The sequence below is a fragment of the Pelmatolapia mariae genome, linkage group LG18, assembly GCF_036321145.2.
Source record: "Pelmatolapia mariae isolate MD_Pm_ZW linkage group LG18, Pm_UMD_F_2, whole genome shotgun sequence".
In the NCBI taxonomy this organism is placed as follows: domain Eukaryota; kingdom Metazoa; phylum Chordata; class Actinopteri; order Cichliformes; family Cichlidae; genus Pelmatolapia; species Pelmatolapia mariae.
This window is the reverse complement of record NC_086243.1, coordinates 11381124-11402386: the sequence shown is the minus strand read 5'-3', so window position 1 is coordinate 11402386 and position 21263 is coordinate 11381124. Positions and strand designations below refer to the sequence as shown.

General features: G+C 41.7%; 1 protein-coding gene across 2 annotated transcripts; it reads right to left on the bottom strand.

The window, feature by feature from the left end:
* Positions 1-994: 994 nt before the first annotated feature.
* scinlb (scinderin like b) lies at positions 995-15541 on the bottom strand. 2 transcript variants are annotated; one of them, XM_063461936.1, is made up of 18 exons: positions 15439-15541; positions 13227-13413; positions 12088-12242; positions 10279-10311; positions 9730-9891; positions 9444-9593; positions 8933-9022; positions 8635-8767; positions 8227-8315; positions 7911-8126; positions 7684-7817; positions 7414-7504; positions 6198-6368; positions 5942-6116; positions 3694-3809; positions 2333-2410; positions 2174-2234; positions 995-1930 (listed from the first exon to the last, which is right to left on the bottom strand). In XM_063461936.1, the coding sequence occupies exons 2-18, from the start codon at positions 13405-13407 to the stop codon at positions 1770-1772; spliced, it is 2196 nt and encodes a 731-aa protein (XP_063318006.1). In that variant the 5' UTR covers positions 13408-13413; positions 15439-15541; the 3' UTR covers positions 995-1769. The 2 variants fall into 2 exon arrangements, with proteins under 2 accessions (XP_063318006.1, XP_063318007.1); XM_063461937.1 differs by lacking the exon at positions 10279-10311.
* Positions 15542-21263: the final 5722 nt, after the last annotated feature.

Genomic DNA, 21263 nt, shown 5'->3' with positions numbered 1-21263 from the left:
CATGTGGAGGAATCACATTTTAGTCATTCAGTTATTCAAAGAATATGAACTTTTAATATTCATTCAGATGTTTTCTAACTCTAAATTTTCTTTTCTCATTTCTTATGTTTTTCTAATTTAAAATTAAAACATTTTCAGCTCTTTTCCAACTTCTGTGTGGTTGTCAGCTTTTAGCACTTCAGCACTTTTGTTTTCAGGTGCAAATTTCTGTATTTTTCATCTCATTCAACATTTTTAAGTTAAAATTCAGCAATTAATTCATTTCAGTGCACACATTCAGATTCAAGCATTCACACTGCAGTTTCTTCAGAAAATGCACTTTCTAGTTATTGTATATCTTTATTCATCTGTTCCTCTGTTTCTCTTGCTGCACTGTGCATGTGTATGACGAAGGAATTTCCCTCGGGATAAATAAAGTTCTACTTATCTTATCTTATCTTAAATTGGTTTTCCAGTAATGCAAAGATTTTAGGTTGTATTTTACTAAAGAAGGCCCTTTCACCTGCTCCCTTATTTTCCAAGAAGTCACCACAGTGGTTGGATCTGTATGTTTGATTTGGTGCAGATTTTATGCCAGATGCACTTTCTGATACAGCCCTCCCATTTATCCAAGCTTTAAAGGGCTGGCACTTGGAGTACACTAGCTTTTGATCCCCCTGAAGCGGGGTTTGTGTCCTCTCCTGGGGGAGATAACATTGACTGTACCCAAATGTGAGTATACACAGCAGTGCAAAAAATAAAAATTGTGCTAAGGCCACTTCTGTGTTGCCATCCTGAAGAACAGTGCAGCTGTGAGCAGAGTTTTCATTTCTTCTTCCTACTTCTACTGGTGTTGCAACAAGATCCCATTTTGCTTTATTCCCCATCAAACAGAGGGAAAACATTTAGTGAGATGTGGCTGATAGACTTTACGATTTCTGTAGGCAGAATAATAAATACGCTGGTGGTGCGGTGCACTGGCTTTCAAGGCTCAAGAACGCTCAGTAATCACAAGTTTGAAACACTGTGAGCTTTATTTAAAAGTCATCTATGTGAAAATCTCATTTAGTACATTTTTAACATGTGACATACACATACCATTGTGTGAATGCGTGTGTGAATGGGTGGGTGACTGATTATGTAAAGCACTTTGGGGTCCTTAGGGACTAGAAAAGCGCTGTACAAATACAGGCCATTTACCATTGTGTGACTCTTAAATTCATGAGCACAGATTCTCCCCCCCCCCCCCCAAAAAAAGCTCAGTGCAACTCATAGCAAGTGTACAACTTTCCATTATCAATCATAAAACACCATGCATTTATGTGTAGTAAAGAAGTAAGCTGTTTTGATACAGAAACTGTAAAGAAAGCATGAGAGAATGGCTCCTTCTGAACACACATGTAGAACAGTAAAAAAACAGAAACAGAGGATTTGTCCAGCTGCCTAAATGGCTTTCGTATTTTCTTATTTCTTATTCCTATCAGAGCCCTCAGTGAGTATTTGCTAAACATGTAAAGGTGACAGGCTTTTGGACATGATCAATCAACCATTTTGACCAATTAAACATAACTGCTAGCAGAAGCCATCGTTTGCATGCAGATGTGATTCATTCCTGTTTATGAAGCCCAGTGCACTGCACTGTTGCCGCTGTTGCAGCTATTAAGGGTGATAACGGCGATAGCATTGGTTTTTGGCACTTGGGGATTGAAATTAAAATGAATAAAAACAGCATTAGGGACTGCAGGATAGGTAAGGAGTCAGACATAGACGGAGAGCCTGGAGTTCTGTGTTCAGAAGCGGGCACGGATTCGGTCCAATGGATCTGTGTCCCACATCTTGGGATCCCAAGCCTGGAACCAGCCAGTGAAAGTTGGAGGCTCTGCTCCCTGTTTGATGGTGGTGATGGGAATTCCTTTGCGACCGGAGGGATCCGAGTCCACATATTCTTTTGCTGCACAACAAGAAGGAAGAGAGGGGAAGGGACAGGTGGAGAGATGGAGGATGAGAATGTGAAGAGAGGTGGTGTTTACCTCTGATCTTAAAGTGTTTGGTTTTTGATTTGAAACTTAAAATACTTAAGCACAATAAGTTTACTGATTCTGTTTTACATGCAAGATGCTGTCAAACAGTATCTTGCGTGTGCTTTGAAAATTATCTTTATCTTCAACTTTTTTTCAGTTGTAATGTAACAAACCTATTTTGGGAGCTCCTTCCTTTTCCACGTCATTGGCATCTTTGCCAATCCAAATGAAGACCTAGAGACAGGAGAGATTTCAAAAGTCAGAATTTTAAAAGTATGTCCTACAAAAGTTCTGAAAGTGACATTTCACACATGCCAGAAAGGTCATCTCACCTGATCCCAGGTGTCCAGGAGCATTACATCATCAGTGGCCAGATCTGACTGAGTGAAGTCTCCAGGAACTTCTTCCACCTGAGAGATGGGACAAAAGGAAGCTCAGACTGACTGCCTGCAGGTTTAGGTGCATTCAAATGTCACAGTCCTTACCAAATTAACACTATACACTGATCAGGCCTAACATTAAGAATACTGACAGGTGAAGTGAATAACACTGATTATCTCTTCATCGTGGCAGCTGTTAGTGGGTGGGATATATTAGGGAGCAAGTGAACATTTTTGTCTTCAAAGCTGGTGTTAGAAGCTGGAAAAATGGGCAGGTGTGAGGATTTGAGTGAGTTTGATGATGGTCATATTAGGATTAATGAGGCCCTTGTGGGGTGTTCTCGGTCTGTAGCCATCAGTATCTATCAAAAGTGATCCAAGGATGGGCCAGTGGTGAACCAGCAACAAGGTTACTGGTGGCCAAGGCTCACTGATGCACTAGTGGTCTAATCCAACAGATAAGCTACTGTAGCTCAAATTACCCAAAAAGTTCATGCTGGTTCTGATAGGACTGTGTCAGAATACAAGGAGCATCACATTTTGTTGTGTACAGGGCTGCATAACCACAGATAAGTCAGGGTGTCCATGCTGAATACTGTCTACTGCCTAAAGCACCAACAATGGACTCGTGAGCATCAGAACTAGACCACAGAGCAATGGGAGAAGGTGATCTGGTCTGATGAATCATGTTTTCTTTTATCTCATGTAGATATGCATGTGCATCACTTACCAGGGAACACCTGGCAGCATGACGCACTATGGGAAGCAGGCAAGCTGGTGGAGAAAGTGTGATATTTGGGCAATGCTCTGCTGGGAAACCTTGGGTCCTGCCATCCATGTGGATGTTACTTTGACACGTACTACCTTCTTAAGCATTGTTGCAGACCATGTGCACCCTTTCATGGAAACGGTACTCCCTGATGGCAGTGGCCTCTTTCAGCAGGATAATGCACCCTGCCACAAAGCAGGAATGGTTCAGGAATGGTTTGAGGAGCACAACAGCGAGTTTGAGATGCTGACTCCAAATAATCCAGATATTAATCCTGTAGGATATGCTGGACAAACTTCATGGAGGCCCCACCTCCCAACTTAGACAACTTAAAGTATCTGTTGCTAACATCTTGGTGCCAGATACCACAGCATACCTTCAGGGGTCTACTGGTATCCAAGCCTAGACCGATCAGGGCTTTTTTTGGGAGCAAAAGGGAGACCAACACAATATTAGGAGATGGTCATAATGCCTGATCTGTAGCCAGATGTGACATCTTCACTCTAATAAAAAAGTTTGAGCTGCATTTATCTCCCTGACTTACACTGAGGTTTCCTGTTTTGTTGGAGCAGCCAAAGAGACGTGGGGGTCTGATCCCGCTCTGCAGACTCTTTGATGTCTGGTAAACCGTTTTGCCTCCCAGAGCAGACCAGAAGTCAGCTGTGAGAGAAGAATACACAACAGACTTTAGCTACAGTGGCTTGCAAAAGTATTCGGCCCCCTTGAACTTTTCCACATTTTGTCACATTACAGCCACAAACATGAATCAATTTTATTGGAATTCCACGTGAAAGACCAATACAAAGTGGCGTACACGTGAGAAGTGGAACGAAAATCATACATGATTCCAAACATTTTTTACAAATAAATAACTGAAAAGTGGGGTGTGCGTAATTATTCAGCCCCCTGAGTCAATACTTTGTAGAACCACCTTTTGCTGCAATTACAGCTGCCAGTCTTTTAGGGTATGTCTCTACCAGCTTTGCACATCTAGAGACTGAAATTCTTGCCCATTCTTCTTTGCAAAACAGCTCCAGCTCAGTCAGATTAGATGGACAACATTTGTGAACAGCAGTTTTCAGATCTTGCCACAGATTCTCGATTGGATTTAGACACCAGACAGGTCAGGGATAAAGTTATTGAGAAATTTAAAGCAGGCTTAGGCTACAAAAAGATTTCCCAAGCCTTGAACATCCCACGGAGCACTGTTCAAGCGATCATTCAGAAATGGAAGGAGTATGGCACAACTGTAAACCTACCAAGACAAGGCCGTCCACCTAAACTCACAGGCCGAACAAGGGGAGAGCTGATCAGAAATGCAGCCAAGAGGCCCATGGTGACTCTGGACGAGCTGCAGAGATCTACAGCTCAGGTGGGGGAATCTGTCCATAGGACAACTATTAGTCGTGCACTGCACAAAGTTGGCCTTTATGGAAGAGTGGCAAGAAGAAAGCCATTGTTAACAGAAAACCATAAGAAGTCCCGTTTGCAGTTTGCCACAAGCCATGTGGGGGACACAGCAAACATGTGGAAGAAGGTGCTCTGGTCAGATGAGACCAAAATGGAACTTTCTGGCCAAAATGCAAAACGCTATATGTGGCGGAAAACTAACACTGCACATCACTCTGAACACACCATCCCCACTGTCAAATATGGTGGTGGCAGCATCATGCTCTGGGGGTGCTTCTCTTCAGCAGGGACAGGGAAGCTGGTCAGAGTTGATGGGAAGATGGATGGAGCCAAATACAGGGCAATCTTGGAAGAAAACCTCTTGGAGTCTACAAAAGACTTGAGACTGGGGCGGAGGTTCACCTTCCAGCAGGACAACCACCCTAAACGTAAAGCCAGGGCAACAATGGAATGGTTTAAAACAAAACATATCCATGTGTTAGAATGGCCCAGTCAAAGTCCAGATCTAAATCCAATCGAGGATCTGTGGCAAGATCTGAAAACTGCTGTTCACAAACGCTGTCCATCTAATCTGACTGAGCTGGAGCTGTTTTGCCAAGAAGAATGGGCAAGGATTTCAGTCTCTAGATGTGCAAAGCTGGTAGAGACATACCCTAAAAGACTGGCAGCTGTAATTGCAGCAAAAGGTGGTTCTACAAAGTATTGACTCAGGGGGCTGAATAATTACGCACACCCCACTTTTCAGTTATTTATTTGTAGAAAATGTTTGGAATCATGTATGATTTTCGTTCCACTTCTCACGTGTACACCACTTTGTATTGGTCTTTCACGTGGAATTCCAATAAAATTGATTCATGTTTGTGGCTGTAATGTGACAAAATGTGGAAAAGTTCAAGGGGGCCGAATACTTTTGCAAGCCACTGTACACGTAACATCTAAATTGATGCTTCATTTGTTTGGACAGGAAGTGAAACACAGCCTCTTTGGGCCACTGATTAATGAGATGCAGCAGCACTTTAAGTGTAATCATAATCAGACCTGAAATGTTAGTGTTCAGTATCACTGACGCCATCAGGCATCAATGTGAATGGCAAATAAAGGTAGAATTTGATGGCTTTACATAAGTAATTTCTTAGCTTATATACTCTTTTACATTTTGTAAGTAACTTAAAAACAGCCAAACAGTCTTTTATCACTCAATTGTGAATCAAAATCAAAAAAATTAGAATGTAATTTTTTCAGAGATTAAATATTTCCCATAAAATACCTCCTTTTTTTATCTTCAGATAAATAAAAGAAAAGGCACAGAGTTTCTTTCCTCACAGGTGAGTACTGAGCAATAAACAAGGAAAGTTCTCACTTGTTTTATGTTGGGGACTCACCTGGCTCCTTGCCCTCTGACACATTGCTGGGACTACCACCCAGGAAAGCCACCACATGCTTGGCCGCTTCAATCTCCTTATCGCTGGCACCCACGCCACGCCACACAAACAAGGCACTTGAGGTTTTCAGCACAAACACATCGTTGGTGTTCAGATTGGAGGCAGTAGCTTTGACCTGAGGAACCACACAAGTGAGAGGAGCAAATAAGAACTCTCATGTACACACACAGACACAGTGTGTTGCAAACCAGCTTACCTCCACTGCACGGGTAGCATTGGAGGAGCTCTGCCGGATGTGGAAGAGGCGAGTGCTGGCGGCTTGTGTTTGTCCACCTTTGCGTGACGTTCCTCCACTGTGGATGATCATTGGCTTGCCCTGGAAGATGCTCATCAGGTGGGGAGGCTCCTGACCCTGTGTCACTCTCACCTGTGGGTGGGTGGAGCTTGGGTATTAATAAAATTCACCAGCAAAGGCAATGACTAATCCAGCTAGTCCAGATTAGCTACAGATTTTGTTCTTAGGCTTACCAAAACCAAAGTGAAGTGGTACTCTAAGGTTCCGTATCACTATGTGCAGGAATAATAAGACTGAAATAGATCAGTGCTCACTTGATATTTACTATAATTGAGTTTAAGCTAAGTGATTTTTATACCACAGACAAATGCGACACAACTTAAATAAAATGTGAAATATTTGAACTAAATAGCAATATTGCATGATGATTATTATCTAGTATTTCAAATAAATTAGTTTTTTTTAGAAAATACTCAAAAATATCAGCTGTGTTGGCATGGTCGTGTAAGGAAATCTGCTTATAACATCTCAGAAATGTCTTAATGTATTGCTGAGTTTGATGTATAACTAGCACTAACTGAGGGTCAAGGTTTAGCCACGTTTTAATGCAATTCCTGTAGTTATGGCACCTTATCTATTAAAACGTGCTGCAGTTTGGCTCGGATCAAAATAAAAAATATAGAAACACTGCCCTCTGCTGGTTATCCTGGGCGGTGTTTATTTTCTTTCTTTTGGGATCTTTATGAGGCAATTAGTTTTCATCAGCTACACTAAATCCTCTGTAATAGTTAATAAATTTGAAGGAGACAGGCAGACAATATTTGTTTTAGTCTTTGTTACACAGTCCATGAGTTAAAAATGATGCGTACTAGTTACGTGGGAAGTATGATGAGCAGATTCAAAGAAAGATAAACGTTATATGGACCCATTAAGTGTAGTTTGAGATCTTAGCCATAAGCTCTTACTCAATGAAGGATCTCATATCACCTTTATCTGTTCATGTCAGTCATTTAAGGAAAAAAATAACACTAATACAATAACTGCTCACATTATTTAGATTGTTTCTTTAACATTTCTAAGTCAAAGGTCTAATGTTTCCATTACAGGGTCTTTCTGTGACTACAAAGACTTTTTTTGTGCATGTGATGTTGAGGTGTCTAGTGGGTCAGGTTCTAACCTGAACTGGGGCTCCTCCCATTGAGTCATCCAGCTTCACTGTGAGGAACGCCGAAGCGGCCAGTTCGTCTTGCGTGCACTTCAGCCCCTGCCTGACACAGTAGCACCAACACAGTCTGAAACACGTCATTAACTCGTGTGTTTGTGTGTGTGAGTGTGTGAGATAGAGAGAGAGATCTTAGACAGGGTGTGGCACACTCTGCCACAGCTTTTACTTCATACTAATTTAAAGAGATTATATGCTTTATACATGTTTTGCTGTTTTACCCACCATGTGTATATGATGTGCTGCTCCCGTGATCCCTGTCTGTAGCTGTAGAGGATGAGGTAACAGTCTCCCCCATAGAAGTGACCATAGGAGGAGGTATCCACGGGCACACTTGCACCATCCTCAACACGCCAGATCTAGAACACCAGACCCCAATTTAAAAAAAATAAAATAAAACCTTACAACTGTGTTTATCTGTGCGATTGTTTCACTTTTTAACACCCTCCTACCTGGACTTTGCCCTTGCCATCGTCCACCATGCCGTGCTGCGCCGCCATGGCTTTGTTTGTGTGTAGGGTGGAGGCATCAAAGGGAACCTGCTTCACTTTGGCTATGCGGCCAATAGTGTAGGCCTTACTGGGACCTGTGGTCTCATCCTTATCCCTCCAGTCGGAAAAGAACTGCTTAAAGAGAGATGTTTCGCCACCTGCAGGAAGTACCTGGATCTGCAAGTCACACAGAAATTTGCCTTTATGGTTAGCTGCACTGTGGGATTTACAAATGTATTTTCTTTTGTCTGAGTTACTAAGTATATGCCGACTTTACCGTTGTATTTTTGCTGTATCCCTTATCAGTGATGAACTGCTGACCTGCAGCCATGGCTGCTTTACGCTCCGACGCATTGGCCTTAGGGCCTGTTGGAATCAGATAAAACAAAGGAGGTGTAATTCACCTTTATGTTATTCAGAGTGAGAAATATCTGCAGATATTTACGTAAAGAGGCTAATTGCAGTGCAGTCATAAAACACAAAATTACTGCTGTAAATTTCCTGTTATTGTTCAGCAGTGCCAAAAACCAACTGCATTTAAATATACCTCTTTCACATGTGTAGCCTTAATCAGAGAGACCAAAAAGGTGTAAACACACGCTTTCCAATCATTTCTTTGTTAGAATTTGTGCGAAAAAAAGGACAAGAATATTAGAAGTGTTATCACAAAAATGTTTTGCTGCACCTTTCCACACAAAGATGGTCTTGTCCACCCCGTTGTCCAGGATGTAGCACTCCTCTGGAGACAGCATGGCCTGTTTGAAGGGACTGGATGCAGCCTCAGATGTCACCTTCATAGAGCCAGATGCATCTGAGATCTAAAAAAAAAAAAGGAAAGAGGCCCCATCAGGTACTGACTCTGATTTGTTTTTCTTTTTTTTTATAATTATAAGATGAAATTTCTTTTTCGCTATGAAATCTTTCCACCCTTGTATCAAAGCCAGGGTGTTTACATCTATTTGACTGTCACTTGTGTTTCTCACCTTGTAGAGGGCAGCCTTCTTCCTGTTGGAAGTCTCCACCTTGTCGTCATCCGGAGTACTGGGGGCGATGGAGGTTTTTGGTCCTAGAACCTAAACAACAAGCAAAGGCATTAATCACTAAAGGTTTATCATCATTAGCACTGATTAAAATGCTTTTTTGTGCAAATATAAACACAGCTTTATTCAGATGAAAAAATATCTCTATAAATTGAAAGTATGCTCGTTAAACCAGCCCTCCCCTAACTCTCTCTATCTCATTAGGCATCTCTAGAGTTTAGCCATCTTGTTGTAAAGGAAGTGTTTACAAAGCTGCCCTGGCACAGAGCTGGCGTATGAGCAGCACTTACAAAGGCCAGCATTGTGCATCGTCGTTCCCACACTGACTAACTCCGTGACAGTCGAATGCATTAATTGCACTTTAAGCTCCTGCTATCGAGTGATCACCTCTCAGGTTAAAGTGTGGTGACATATCCTAGAAGAGGGAGACAAGTGAGGAATGTGCGTGTCTGACCTCTATGATGGGAGCCGGCTCGTCCCCCTCCTCCACCATATGCACTTTGGCTCTGCCGTTCCTCTCATTATCTCTGATGTCGATGGTGACCTCTGAGGCCTTCAGCCGCTCGAAACGGTTACACTCACTGCCGCACCACTGATAGATGTCCTGCAGGAGGGGAAAACCAGGGAAAGGAGGTTTAAAGGTGTGAAAGCCTTAACTATTTCACAGAAACTGTAGAGGCTGAACTACACTCTGTATATACAATAGCAAACACACACAAATTAAAAAAAAACCAGCTCACCTTTCCCAGATCAATGATGAAGCAGTCTCCTTTGTTGAAGCTGTCCCAGGACATATTCACCTCTGTTGCTCTGATGACCCTGCGACCCTTAACGTGCAGCAGACGTTTTACATCCACGCCGTTGGTCACTACATGTTTGAAACCTGAGGCCACACCCCCTTTCTGTGAAATCCAATGATGATTTGCATTAAGTTTTATTCTGTGAATATTCTTTCAAATCTAAACAATGCGGGGGATGAGCTGATTTAAGAGAAGATGAACTACCTTTACACCTGAGCTGCAGTTTTAGTTACAACAACTACACACAGGCCAAATGACCAGGTAAGTCACAAATGTTCAAGGGGAGGACGTGTGGATTCAGCTGATGGTGAAATGAGTTTAACACAGGAGTGTAAAATCTTAAGAAACAAATGGTTCCTTAAGACATGCTGTCAATTAATGGCATAACCACATGCCATCACTCAGAGTTAACAAAGACAATGGGCGGAAAAGAAACTACAATGATGACTGAGGATAAAATGAAGATTGTTGTGTGCAACACTGTTGTACCTGGGGGATGGAATTAGCACGCAATGTGCCGTCCTTGGTAAAGCCAATAAACAAAGCAAGTATTTAGAAAACATGCAAATGAACCGTAGAAAATGAGTAACAGAAATACTCTCTGCTGAAGGAGAACAACATGATGATCCTTGTCAGTTTATAACCACACAAAAAATGAACTGAAATAGAAGTTGAATTAAATGTTTGTGTTTTGTAGACTTTTAAAAATCTCATAATGTGATTTTCCTCAACATGATCCTTCTGCAAGCTACTTTGCAACCTTCCTCACCCCAGTTCCTCATTTGTATGCTCTTTCTGACCTTACTCGGTGTAATGCCTGCCACCACTGATGCCTCCTCTGCTGTGTTTGTTGTGTATCCAGAGCTTTACCGCCAATGGAATTTGACTAAAGTGGTTTTTACTGAAATATGGGTGAAAACAACAACAAAGGAAACTTGCTTAAATTAGACTTTGAAAAAAAAAAACACCCAGAAGAGTCAGTGACTCATCCTCTGCTGCTGAGGTCAGAAGACAGAGTGTTGTTAGACTCTTGGGGGGGGCGTGGCTACTTTGACCACCAAATGAAAACCACATTCATCCTGTTATTGGTCAAATGGTAGCAATTTTTTCCGTGGCAACAACGCATGCTCTGTTTATTGTCAGAATAGTTTACTGACAGTGAAGTTACCAAAGCTCTACTGTCGAGAAGGTGAGGTTTGGTTCTGTTTCGGCTTCGCTGTGTGGCAAAGACTGCCAGTGTGCTTGGACTCTGCAACATATGCAGAGCAGAACCCTCCAACAAAAGTAGTAAGCAAGCATTCAGGCTAATTACATTTAACTAAAGCCACAAAGGGGGTTGGGGTTATGAGAAACAGATGGCTGTTAAAAGTAGTTTAGCTTGTGTTTCTCAGTATCCTTATTTGCAGAGGCTGGTTGCCTAGGTTATAATCAATCAGTCCATCAGACACACCATCAGAGAGATATAGAAAAAAGGGGGGAATGCTATGATTTCTTTGAACTTCAGAATCATCAGCTCATCTCAACAGCAAAGTTCACAGGGACACTGGTAATCATTAACACTGCAGACATGTTTCAGTCAAACAGAGTTCTGCAGCAGATCACTGTTCTATGTTTAAAATATTAGTCATCACACCTCTCACTGTTTACAGAACTTATATATTTTTATGGTTCTGTTATTTAATAGTGGACTGGGAGCAGAAAAAAAAAACTTCAAGAAATCATTACAGAAATGTCCCTTATTTAGTTACTAATTTAAACCAGCGGTTCCTCTTCTCCTATCAATTGCCTTTTAATAGCTGACTGGAACCTGTCATTTACTTGCTCATTACCAGCTTCACTTTTTGGACTCTGCTAGTGTAGCTTTGCATGATTTTCAGGTCAAAATAATGCTTGTTTTTCTTATCAAAGTTTCTTCAGAGACATGTCAAAATGAAACCTGGTGTGACGTTAACTTGTCTGCCATTTTGCACGTGCGACAGTCATGGAAATAATACAGGGGAAGCCAAATAAGGCTCCAGTCACAGCCCCTTAAAACCACCGGTCTTGGGGGGGGAAATGTGTATTCCCCACCGAGCTGACGAGTGGTTGCTCAATTTTTCTGGCGGTGGCTGGCGGTGACCAGTCAGTGACCCCCTTGTCAACCCACCTCACCCCAGTTTTCGTCAGTTGTCAGTTGTTAGAGCAAAATGTGTATCTTGTGACTGGTTGGCAAAAACCTTTTTTATTGCTTTGTTCAGTTGCAGATTGCCAGAGTCGCCTGTAGTTTGCATGGAAGATCCCGACTTCCATAAAGCTCACCTGGTACTTGATGCCTGACTTGAAGTAACCCAGGAAGGTGTTGGACTCGTAGTTCTGCACCTCCCTGTACTGCACTGGGCCACCACCCAGGAAATCATCCAACTGTGAGGCAAAGATGGCCGCCGCTCCACTCTCATCCTGTGAACACTCATCCCCTGCAGAAAACAGATGGTTGTAACTCGCTAGTTCTAGAAACAGTCCTGCAACTGCTTTGTATTCACGCTCAAAACTCAAGCTTCTTACAGAGAAATCTGCAGCACTTTAGTGCAAGCAGTAACCTTATGCGCCCTCTGAGTCAGGACTGGAGTCATGGTTATAATCACATAAACCACATGAGCAGCAGAGCCTCTCTGTATCCTGCTATTACTGTCAGATGGCACACAACATGGATAAAACTATTCCACAAGTTTTATATGACTAACATTGATCCCAGACGGAAGGATTAATTCTGTTCCAGTGTTATAAGGACTGTAATGTGTTGCAGATGGTTGGATGGCATTGGATGCAGACTGGCAGGGAACTGTGCAAACCTGCAAAAAACTAGTCTAATGATCTGCAGGGGCATTCCAGATGTGAGTCATCCAGCGGTTTGTTTTATGTGTCTGTTTTTGTTATGCAACCAAAAGGAGAAAAAAAACGTTTGGGGTGGAGAATAGGCTTTTCCTTCGCTGCATTGTTCAGGGTGGTTAAAGTTGCACATCACTGAGTGTTCTGTTCACTCATAATTTAATTCTAAGCCACAAAAAGGGAACTGTGCAGGCAAGAGGAATTTCACAAAGTCCTGTTACTTTAAGCTCCTCACACAAGGGAGGATGTTTCAGGTCTAAGATCTAAAAACCTAAAGTAGTTTCCAAAACCAGGCTATTGTGGTGCAAGCTCATGATGAAGCAAGGGTATCTGCTCTCATTAAACCCAAAGCTACACCTGTCTGTTTGTGAGTTTAAGTACTAAAAATTGCAAGGAAACGCAGCAGCTCTGGAGGAAGTGACTTTTTAAAACTGTGAATAGATCACTTAAGTTTGTAGCCAAGGAAAATGCCAAACTGGAATGAAAACAGATCTGCTTTGGTGCAATCAAACAAAACTAAGCAAAAGCTGCAGTAAAGTGCAAGACTGCAGTTTGCAGCATCCATGTCTTACCCAACCACATGTGAATGTTGTATGACGGGGCTGAGGTGGTGAAGAGCAGCAGGTAGGCATCTCCGGTGTAAAAGGAGCCGTACAGGGCTTTGGGAACCGGCTTGAGGTCCATGTTCTCGATACGCCACACCTGCAGCCCTGGCTTCTTCCCTGCAGTTTCAAACTCCTTATGGCTAACCATGATGCTCTGAGACACAATAAAGATTAAAAAAGAAAAAAGAAAAAGAGGAAGTAAATAGTCTTGAAGTTAAAGAAAGCCAGGTAGAGACACAGAAAATAATTTTGATGTTTTTGCCATGCAAAATGTGGCTGCAATTGAACTCCTGGAAAGCCACAGAAAGCATTCTGAGAATGACAGAAACACAACAGACGCTGCTGAGAGCGCTCACAAACACAATGCAAAACTTGTTTTGTGCAACCAAATTTATGATGTGCTTCCTGAACAACAAACGCTAGATTGTGTCTTAACACCAATGGGGGAAGGGGGTAGGCGTAGGTGGGTTAACCACGGCAGTTTATAAATATACATTCTATCTCTCCTCTAAGCCTCTTCCATATTTGGACACTCACTGTATACACTGAACTAGAAAGACAGGTTCTTTAACTGCTGCTCGACGTCTGTCAACCAACTTTCAATAATCATATTAGCCATGAACCGTACATCAATGACTCTCTGCTTCGTATCATATTTTATTTATTTATTTTGCACAAACTCATTGAAAAAAAACCTAAATGGTCTGAGAAACCCTTTGTTGTTTCTAAAAAGTCATAATATATGCAGCATATTGTGACACCAGAGTCTGAGATAAAGTTATGTTTTTCAGAAATGACTGATGCAGGAACTTTGTACCATTATCAGCACACATTTAATCAGAAAATCATATCTCCACTAAAATAAACAATACCACATTCCAGGCTGACAGTACTGCGTGACCTGTATTGCGTGCTTCATAAAGTCCTATCATATTTTTATGGCTGATAATGGAGTGACTGTATAACATCAAGTTATACTACATGTCAGGACTGCTACAAAACACAGTGAGAAAGCTGAAGCACTGAGTCCAGGAAATCACAGGAGGTTCTTCTTAAATAAATGAATGAATATTGTGATAAGGTTGAACATTTGCTCCAAAGAAGTTGAGAGATTATACAGTACAGATTGCTAGTTTGTCCAGATTACACAAGAGCCTGATTACAAGTGTGGCAGCAGGATTATTGCTGTACTCTCAGACTAAGACTTCTCTAACTACGCAGCTCTGACCACGTCCACTTCTACTGTTGTAAAACCATAAACCTACACAGTGCTCATCACGCAGGCTGAAATATTTAATGTTACTGAGAGTTTAAATCATACCAAACAAACACAATCCAAGGAATCACGCATCATGATCACCACTTATTGTTACTGCGATGTTTGCAGTGCTGTGTCTTAATCGAGCGGCCTGCAGCTCAGCTTTCAGTGAAGGAGGAAAAAAATTGAGAGGACTTCCTGTAAGAGACTGATCAATAAGTGCTGCATCATGGACAAAACCTCCAGACCCCATAAAGTGCATGAACTGGAAACAGACGCACTGATATTAACGCTAATGTAACACAGTAATGAGCACAATGTTGCATCTCTGTGTGGTGGGGTGGGGGTCATATGCTGGGAAGAGCATCTTCCACCAGCTGTGCTTGTCTGCAGCAGACCTCTGACATATTTACATTTTTAAAAAGTGCATTTGTGTTAAGAATGAAGTCTGTACTGCTTCTTCCTCTTTTTTGACTATTGCATAACTTCCTAACAACCACTATGTTCCAATCAAAGCTTCCGTTTCAATCATATTTCAATCACACGATAACGATCAGCAGCAATACGAAAGAATATCGACGGCAATAGTTCCCATCACGAACTCTAACGCTTTCCTTCCTTTTCGCCCCTTTCGCTGGCCGCTGTGACTCAGGACGAAGAAGAAAAAGAAGAGAGGGGGGAAAAAACAACAACAACTGGAAACTTTCCTCATCTGGAATTTCACTCGCTTTAGACGTCCCAATCCTGCCTGGCTACATGAGAGCGAAAAGTCAGCGATTATCAGCTAAGATCGCGAGCTGTTCACCTTTGATCTAAAGAAATTATGCAAGAATTAAAAGTGCAGAAATGCCACAGCGTGTGCACACACGTAGACTGGGGTGGGGTGGAGGGAGGGAGAGGGGGAAAAAGGGGGAAACTCACAGTTTGTTTGCAGGATGAATCACACAGGAGAGAGAGAGAGAGAGAGAGATGAGCAGATGAGTCGATGGAGGTCGTAGATGCGGGAGTGAGGCGATTATGGACACTCTATGGTTTTGATGTGCTGTAGATGACGTGACGGAGGAGGAGGAAGGGGAGGGGGAGTGGTGCTGGGGGAGTGTCAGGCGGAGAGAAGCTTTCTGAGAAGAGAGGATTGTGCTGTGATGATTCAGGAAGAAAGTTTGCCTTTACAGTGCTGTGCCAACACGACTGTGGACTGCACAGCGCAGATTATAAAGCTTTCAGGTAGGGAGGGACAAAGGTCAGCATGCAATGGCTTCTTAGAAGTAGCACCTGAATGCGTGACTTTAGGTTTGGCTTGAGATCGGTGTGACTGGAAAAAACAAGAGCAGAGAAATGTGTCTGCCTTTGACATCCTATAATGCAGAGGTATCATAGGAAATCAGATACTGGGAAACAGCGTCAGCGGCTATATTCAAAAGACAACTGTGTGCTGATTTGAAGTACAGATGTTAGTGACACTTCAACTTCCCCCTTGTTTGAATAAACCAGCCAGCCCCTGCAGATACAGGACACCACACATACCTCTAAACGAGAGCATTCAGAACATTCATTCGGTCTCATTAGCTTCAAGATAAACACATTATGTAAAACAACTTTTGGCTTTGTTACCATGGTGCACAAAACCCACGGGGCATCTCACTATTTGCACACATGAAAACACCACTCACATTTGAAGGCATGCTTGCATAAGTCACACCCAGCCTCTACCTGCTGTACTTCTTCTTTTGCAACAGGTACAGCGAAACAGAAAGTGCACCCTCTTTCAGTTCTAATGACACCAATTAAAAACTCACCTGGTCCATACCTTCTCTTTAAATATAATGTCAGATGAACAACAATGTGTTGCATATTTGTTGTTATTTGTTTAACAAAAAACGGTGTGTGAACAGTTAAGTACACCCATGATTTAATAGCTTGTACAGCCACCTTTAGCAGCAATAACTTGAAGTAATTACTTTCACTATGACTTATCAGTCTGTCTCATTGGTTTATTCATGCACAGCTCTCTTAAGGTCCCGCCACAGTGTTTCAATCAGGTTGACGTCTGGACTTTGACTGGACCATTGCAACACTTTGATTCCTTTCTTTTTCTGCCATTCTGTTGTAGATTTGCTGCTGCTGTGCTTGGGATCATTGCGCTCTTTCATGACCCAATTTGGGGCAAGCTTTAGCCGTCAGACAGATGGCTTCACATTTGACTCTAGAATACTTTGGTATACAGAGTTCATCAACAACTCAATAACTGCTGGGTGCCCAGGTCCTGTTGCTGGATAACAAGCCAAAATCATTACTCCTCCACCACCGTGCTTGACAGTTGGTATGAGGTGTTTGTGCTGATATGCTGTGATTGGTTTTCTCCAAACATGGTGCATGGTCTTTTCAATCAGTGGACATTGGTGCAAAGTTTTGTGGTTTGTTCAGATGCAGCTTTGCAAACCTGAGCTGTGCTGGCATGTTCTTTTAAAGAGAGCAGTCCTTCCCCTGCCAGCCCTTCCAAACAAGCCATACTTGTTCAGTTTTTTTCTAACTGAACTGTCATAAACTTTAACATTTTAAATGCTAGTTGAGGCCTGTAGAGTCTCAGGTTTGTCCCAGTTTCTCTGAACATTTTACAGTCTGACCTTTGGGTGAATTTGCTTCGAGATTCTGTTCTGGCGAGAATGTTATACACACATAAAAAGTTTTTAAAAAGTGCATCTTGCAAATGTGTATACATTAGAAAGTTTCACATAATATCATGCAGAATATTTTGGTGTAATCACGCTTTGTTTTTTGTTTTTCTTTACACATGGCTCACAAGTTGAGAATGCAGTGTGAACTTACAAAGGCTTCTTGAGAACTCAGTGGACAGATGAAAGATCACGCTTCCTCTCTGTATCAAACTTACAGCAGCTGACTAATGCTTAATTAGATTGTTGCAGCAACTACATGAGAAAACAACCTGGTAACAGCTGATTAAAGCTTCGGTTTGTTTTACAAGCCAAAGAGAGAAGGAAGCGGGTTGGGGTGGTAAACATGGCTAACCGGATATTTTATCAAGTATGCAAAACTGTCTAAAATTGTGTGCACAGTTTGTGGTGTAGTTGTTCCTCAGCTGATGTTTCTCTAAGTGTCTGTGCACACCTACAATAAGTCGATTTAACTGAAGCAGCTGAATGAAGAGGTGAAAAGAGGAAACATCTGTGCCATTGAATCTGTGACTTTCTTTCCTGTGGGCAATTCGTTTATAAGTGAGAAATCCGCTTCACCACTTTAAACTCATGTTTATCTGCATCAGGCAGGGGGACTTCACTGGTGCCAGACCCGGTGGTCTTATCATTAAGCAGGGCGTGACGTGTCAGCTGAAATGCTGCCTGTGGCTCATTGTGCCACACACCGACAGCTGGCTGATGCACATCCTCTGTGACAATGCAACCACCGCAAAATGGATTAGACTCTCATCATCGGAGGCTTATTCTTCTCTTACAGTCTAGTGCCTGAAAAGACTACATGTACAAAAAAACCATTTAACCCAAAGAATGGTTCTGTTTTAAGAGATACACATTCATTTTTTGAGATTAGATAGGATGAAACAACACCCTAACATTTACTGAGTCGACATATGAAAAGAGTAGCCTACTTAAGCAATATGGATTGATTCTTACAGCACTGTCAGACTCTTAATGGGCACTTTAACAGAGTCAGAACTGATGCACAGGAACTAGTAACAACAGTTCTAGGACATAGCAGTTGCTGATGTCCTAGCTTAAGATTTGTGTCAGTCTTCAGACCCAACCAATGGTGACTCACATGAGATCACTATCAGACTGAGCACATCTTTCATGTGTGCAGCAATACTTGCAAACATTTGGCAGCCATCACTTTGCAGCTGCGGAGCTGCTAAGTAACCCAGGCTTAGTGTAAACACGGTAAGCAGATTGGAAGAACCAATCGGTTTAGTCAGTGCATCCAGTCAAGAAATACAGTGACACAGCTGTAAAATCATTTATGGACTTTTATGTTTGCACCTATTAATCAAATAAAAGATAACGTGGTAGTAGATGGATTTTATTCGACCCAAATGCAAGACACAGAGGCAGACCAAAATACAAAAAACTGAGCCTTTACTTCAGACTAATGCAAAAACTTCAAAATGCAAAAGGTGACACAAATCTGGAAATACAGTTGAAATACAGTTAGCTCCACAATTTGTTTGACAAAAACACTGTTTGTTTGTTTGCTTGTTTGTTTGTTTGCTTGTTTGTTTGCTTGTTTTGCCATTTTGTCTCTGAACAGAGGCACATCAGACAATCAAGATGTGACTGAAATGTGGACTAAGAAAAACACCTTCACAACAGCTAACATCTAAGTTTGAAATCAATTTGATGTCCTGTTGAATTTGTAAGTTTGCTCACCAACAAGGGTTTCTCCATCAAGCACTAAGTTGCCTTTTGCTTGGGGATCAAATATGTATTTTACTCTGTGACAAATTCACTTGTTTGTATTTTTCCAGAGGCAATCTTTGGACAGACGAAACCAAGGTAAACGTGTACCAGAATGATGGGAAGAGAAAGGTATGAAGAAGGACAAACATCTTATAATCTGAAGTCTGTCACATTATCTGTCAGACATGGTGGCAGCAGAGTCGTGGCACATGCATGTATGGCCACCAGTGAAATACGATCATCAGTGACTATTGATTATGTGACTGCTGGTACAAGTAGCAGGATGGCGTGTGAAGTGTACAGGGCTATACTTTCTGCTCAGATTTAGACAAAATGCTGCAAAACTGATCAGATATCACTTCAAAGTGCAAATGGATAAGGACCCAAATAATGCTGCAAAGTAACCCAAGTCTCTCTCAATGCAAAGAATCAGGCTGTTCTTGAACCCAACAGAGCCTGCAGCAGCTAAAGATGGCTGAAGTAAAGGCCTAACAGAACATCTCAAGAGGAGGAAACACAGCATTTGGTGATGTCCATGGCTAGACTTCAGGCAGTCACTGACTGTGAAGGATTTTTCATGAAGTACTAAAAAACAATCCTTATATTTAAGACTTTTTTACTTTGTCCAATGCATTTTGAGTCTCTAAAAATGGCGAGGTGTTTATAAAGTTCTGTAATTTCTTAACAGCTAATGGTAAATTTTTGTAAAAGCTCTTGAACAAAATGTGAAAGACAGAGGGAAACTAGAAACACAACAAGTAATAAAAAATAAAATCAAAAAAGAACCAAAACTAATGAAATTATAAAAAACCTAATACTCTACAAAAACTCAGAACCATGACAGGTTGTTATCCTGACACTCATTGGACACAGGAAGGTTCATGTGTAAACAGCCTCAGAGACTGTGCAAAACCTGGAAAATCATGTCCAATGTTTTTCAAAACCAGTTTCCACACTGTATTTATTTATAACTTCCAATGCCCCACCTTCTTCTTACTGGTTCTTAGTTTTCCCTCTGCCACCACATTTGAGTTGCTTCTGACATAGCAGGAACTGAATAGTCAACAGTGTGTGTCGGCCAAACCAAAGCTGCTGCAGGCACAGAGCCAAATGTCTTAAAACCTGAATTGTCATAAATAAGTAACTAGGAAACCTCTCTAGTCCCACTCCTTCTGTGTAAAGGTTTAGCTGAATGAGGGAAAAGCCAGTAAATTGCAGCTTGGTGACTGTGGAGGGCTGTCGAAGGAGATAGCAATGACCTTTCAGCAGCGTCAACCACAAATAGTTGTGCTTCCACCATATGTAGTCACATGACAATCCCCCACCTGGTGACAAAGCACTGCTACACGTGAAGTCCATGAGAACACAGCTGAAATGTGGTGTGAGCAGATAGAACAGAAACAGGAACTCAAACCTTATTTTCTTATTAATCTTGTTAGCCTGCAGCTCTGCTTCAACTTCAGTGCCTGATAAAAGCAGAACAACCCACAGAGCCAACATCCTGATGTGACAACGAGCAAACAAGGATCTCGTATTTCTAAACAACAGGGTTATTACTTTATTGTAGTCTGCAGTGCACAGTTAAGTGTGTTCTACCTGATAAACGCTGTTAACCAGTGTCTTGCCTTCTGTGGTTAAACTCGTGTGCCAAACAGACAGCCTGTGTTCGTGCAAATCTCTGTGGTTAACCCTGGCATACAGGTCTCTAGCTTTGCAAAGGTTCTCTTATGACTGTTTGTACAAACTCAGTCAGGCACTATACTGTGCAAAAATATAGTTGTTGTTTTTATATTTTCCTAGAAAAATAGGTGCAGAAATTTATTAAAACATGTGCAAACATTCATGAAAACACAGTTTATAAAAGAAAAACAGAGTTTGTACAATTCTAACAAGCTTGAAAGACCATCTTTATTCTTCAGCACAGCCTGAACTCTCTTAGTCAGCTTTCATGTAATTTCTTTAAGTAGTCTTCAGGAATAGTTCTCCAGGCTTCTTTAAGGACATTCAAAGCTCTTCTTTGGATGTTGACTGCCTTTTGTTCTGTTCTCTGTCAAGAAGATCCCACGCTGCTTCAATAATGTTGAGGTCTGGGCTCTAGGGAGGTCAATCCATGACTGATAGTGTTCCAATATGTGTTATTTATCCAGATTTGCTTTTACATGATTGGAAGAGTGTTCTATGTTTTCCAGATGGTATTTATTACATGGTGGGTCAAAATCGGCACATTTCTGTGTTCAGAATTGCATCAATTTTGACAAGATCTCCAACACCACAGTTTGAAATGCAGCACCAATCCATTAAACAGCCTCCGCCATGTTT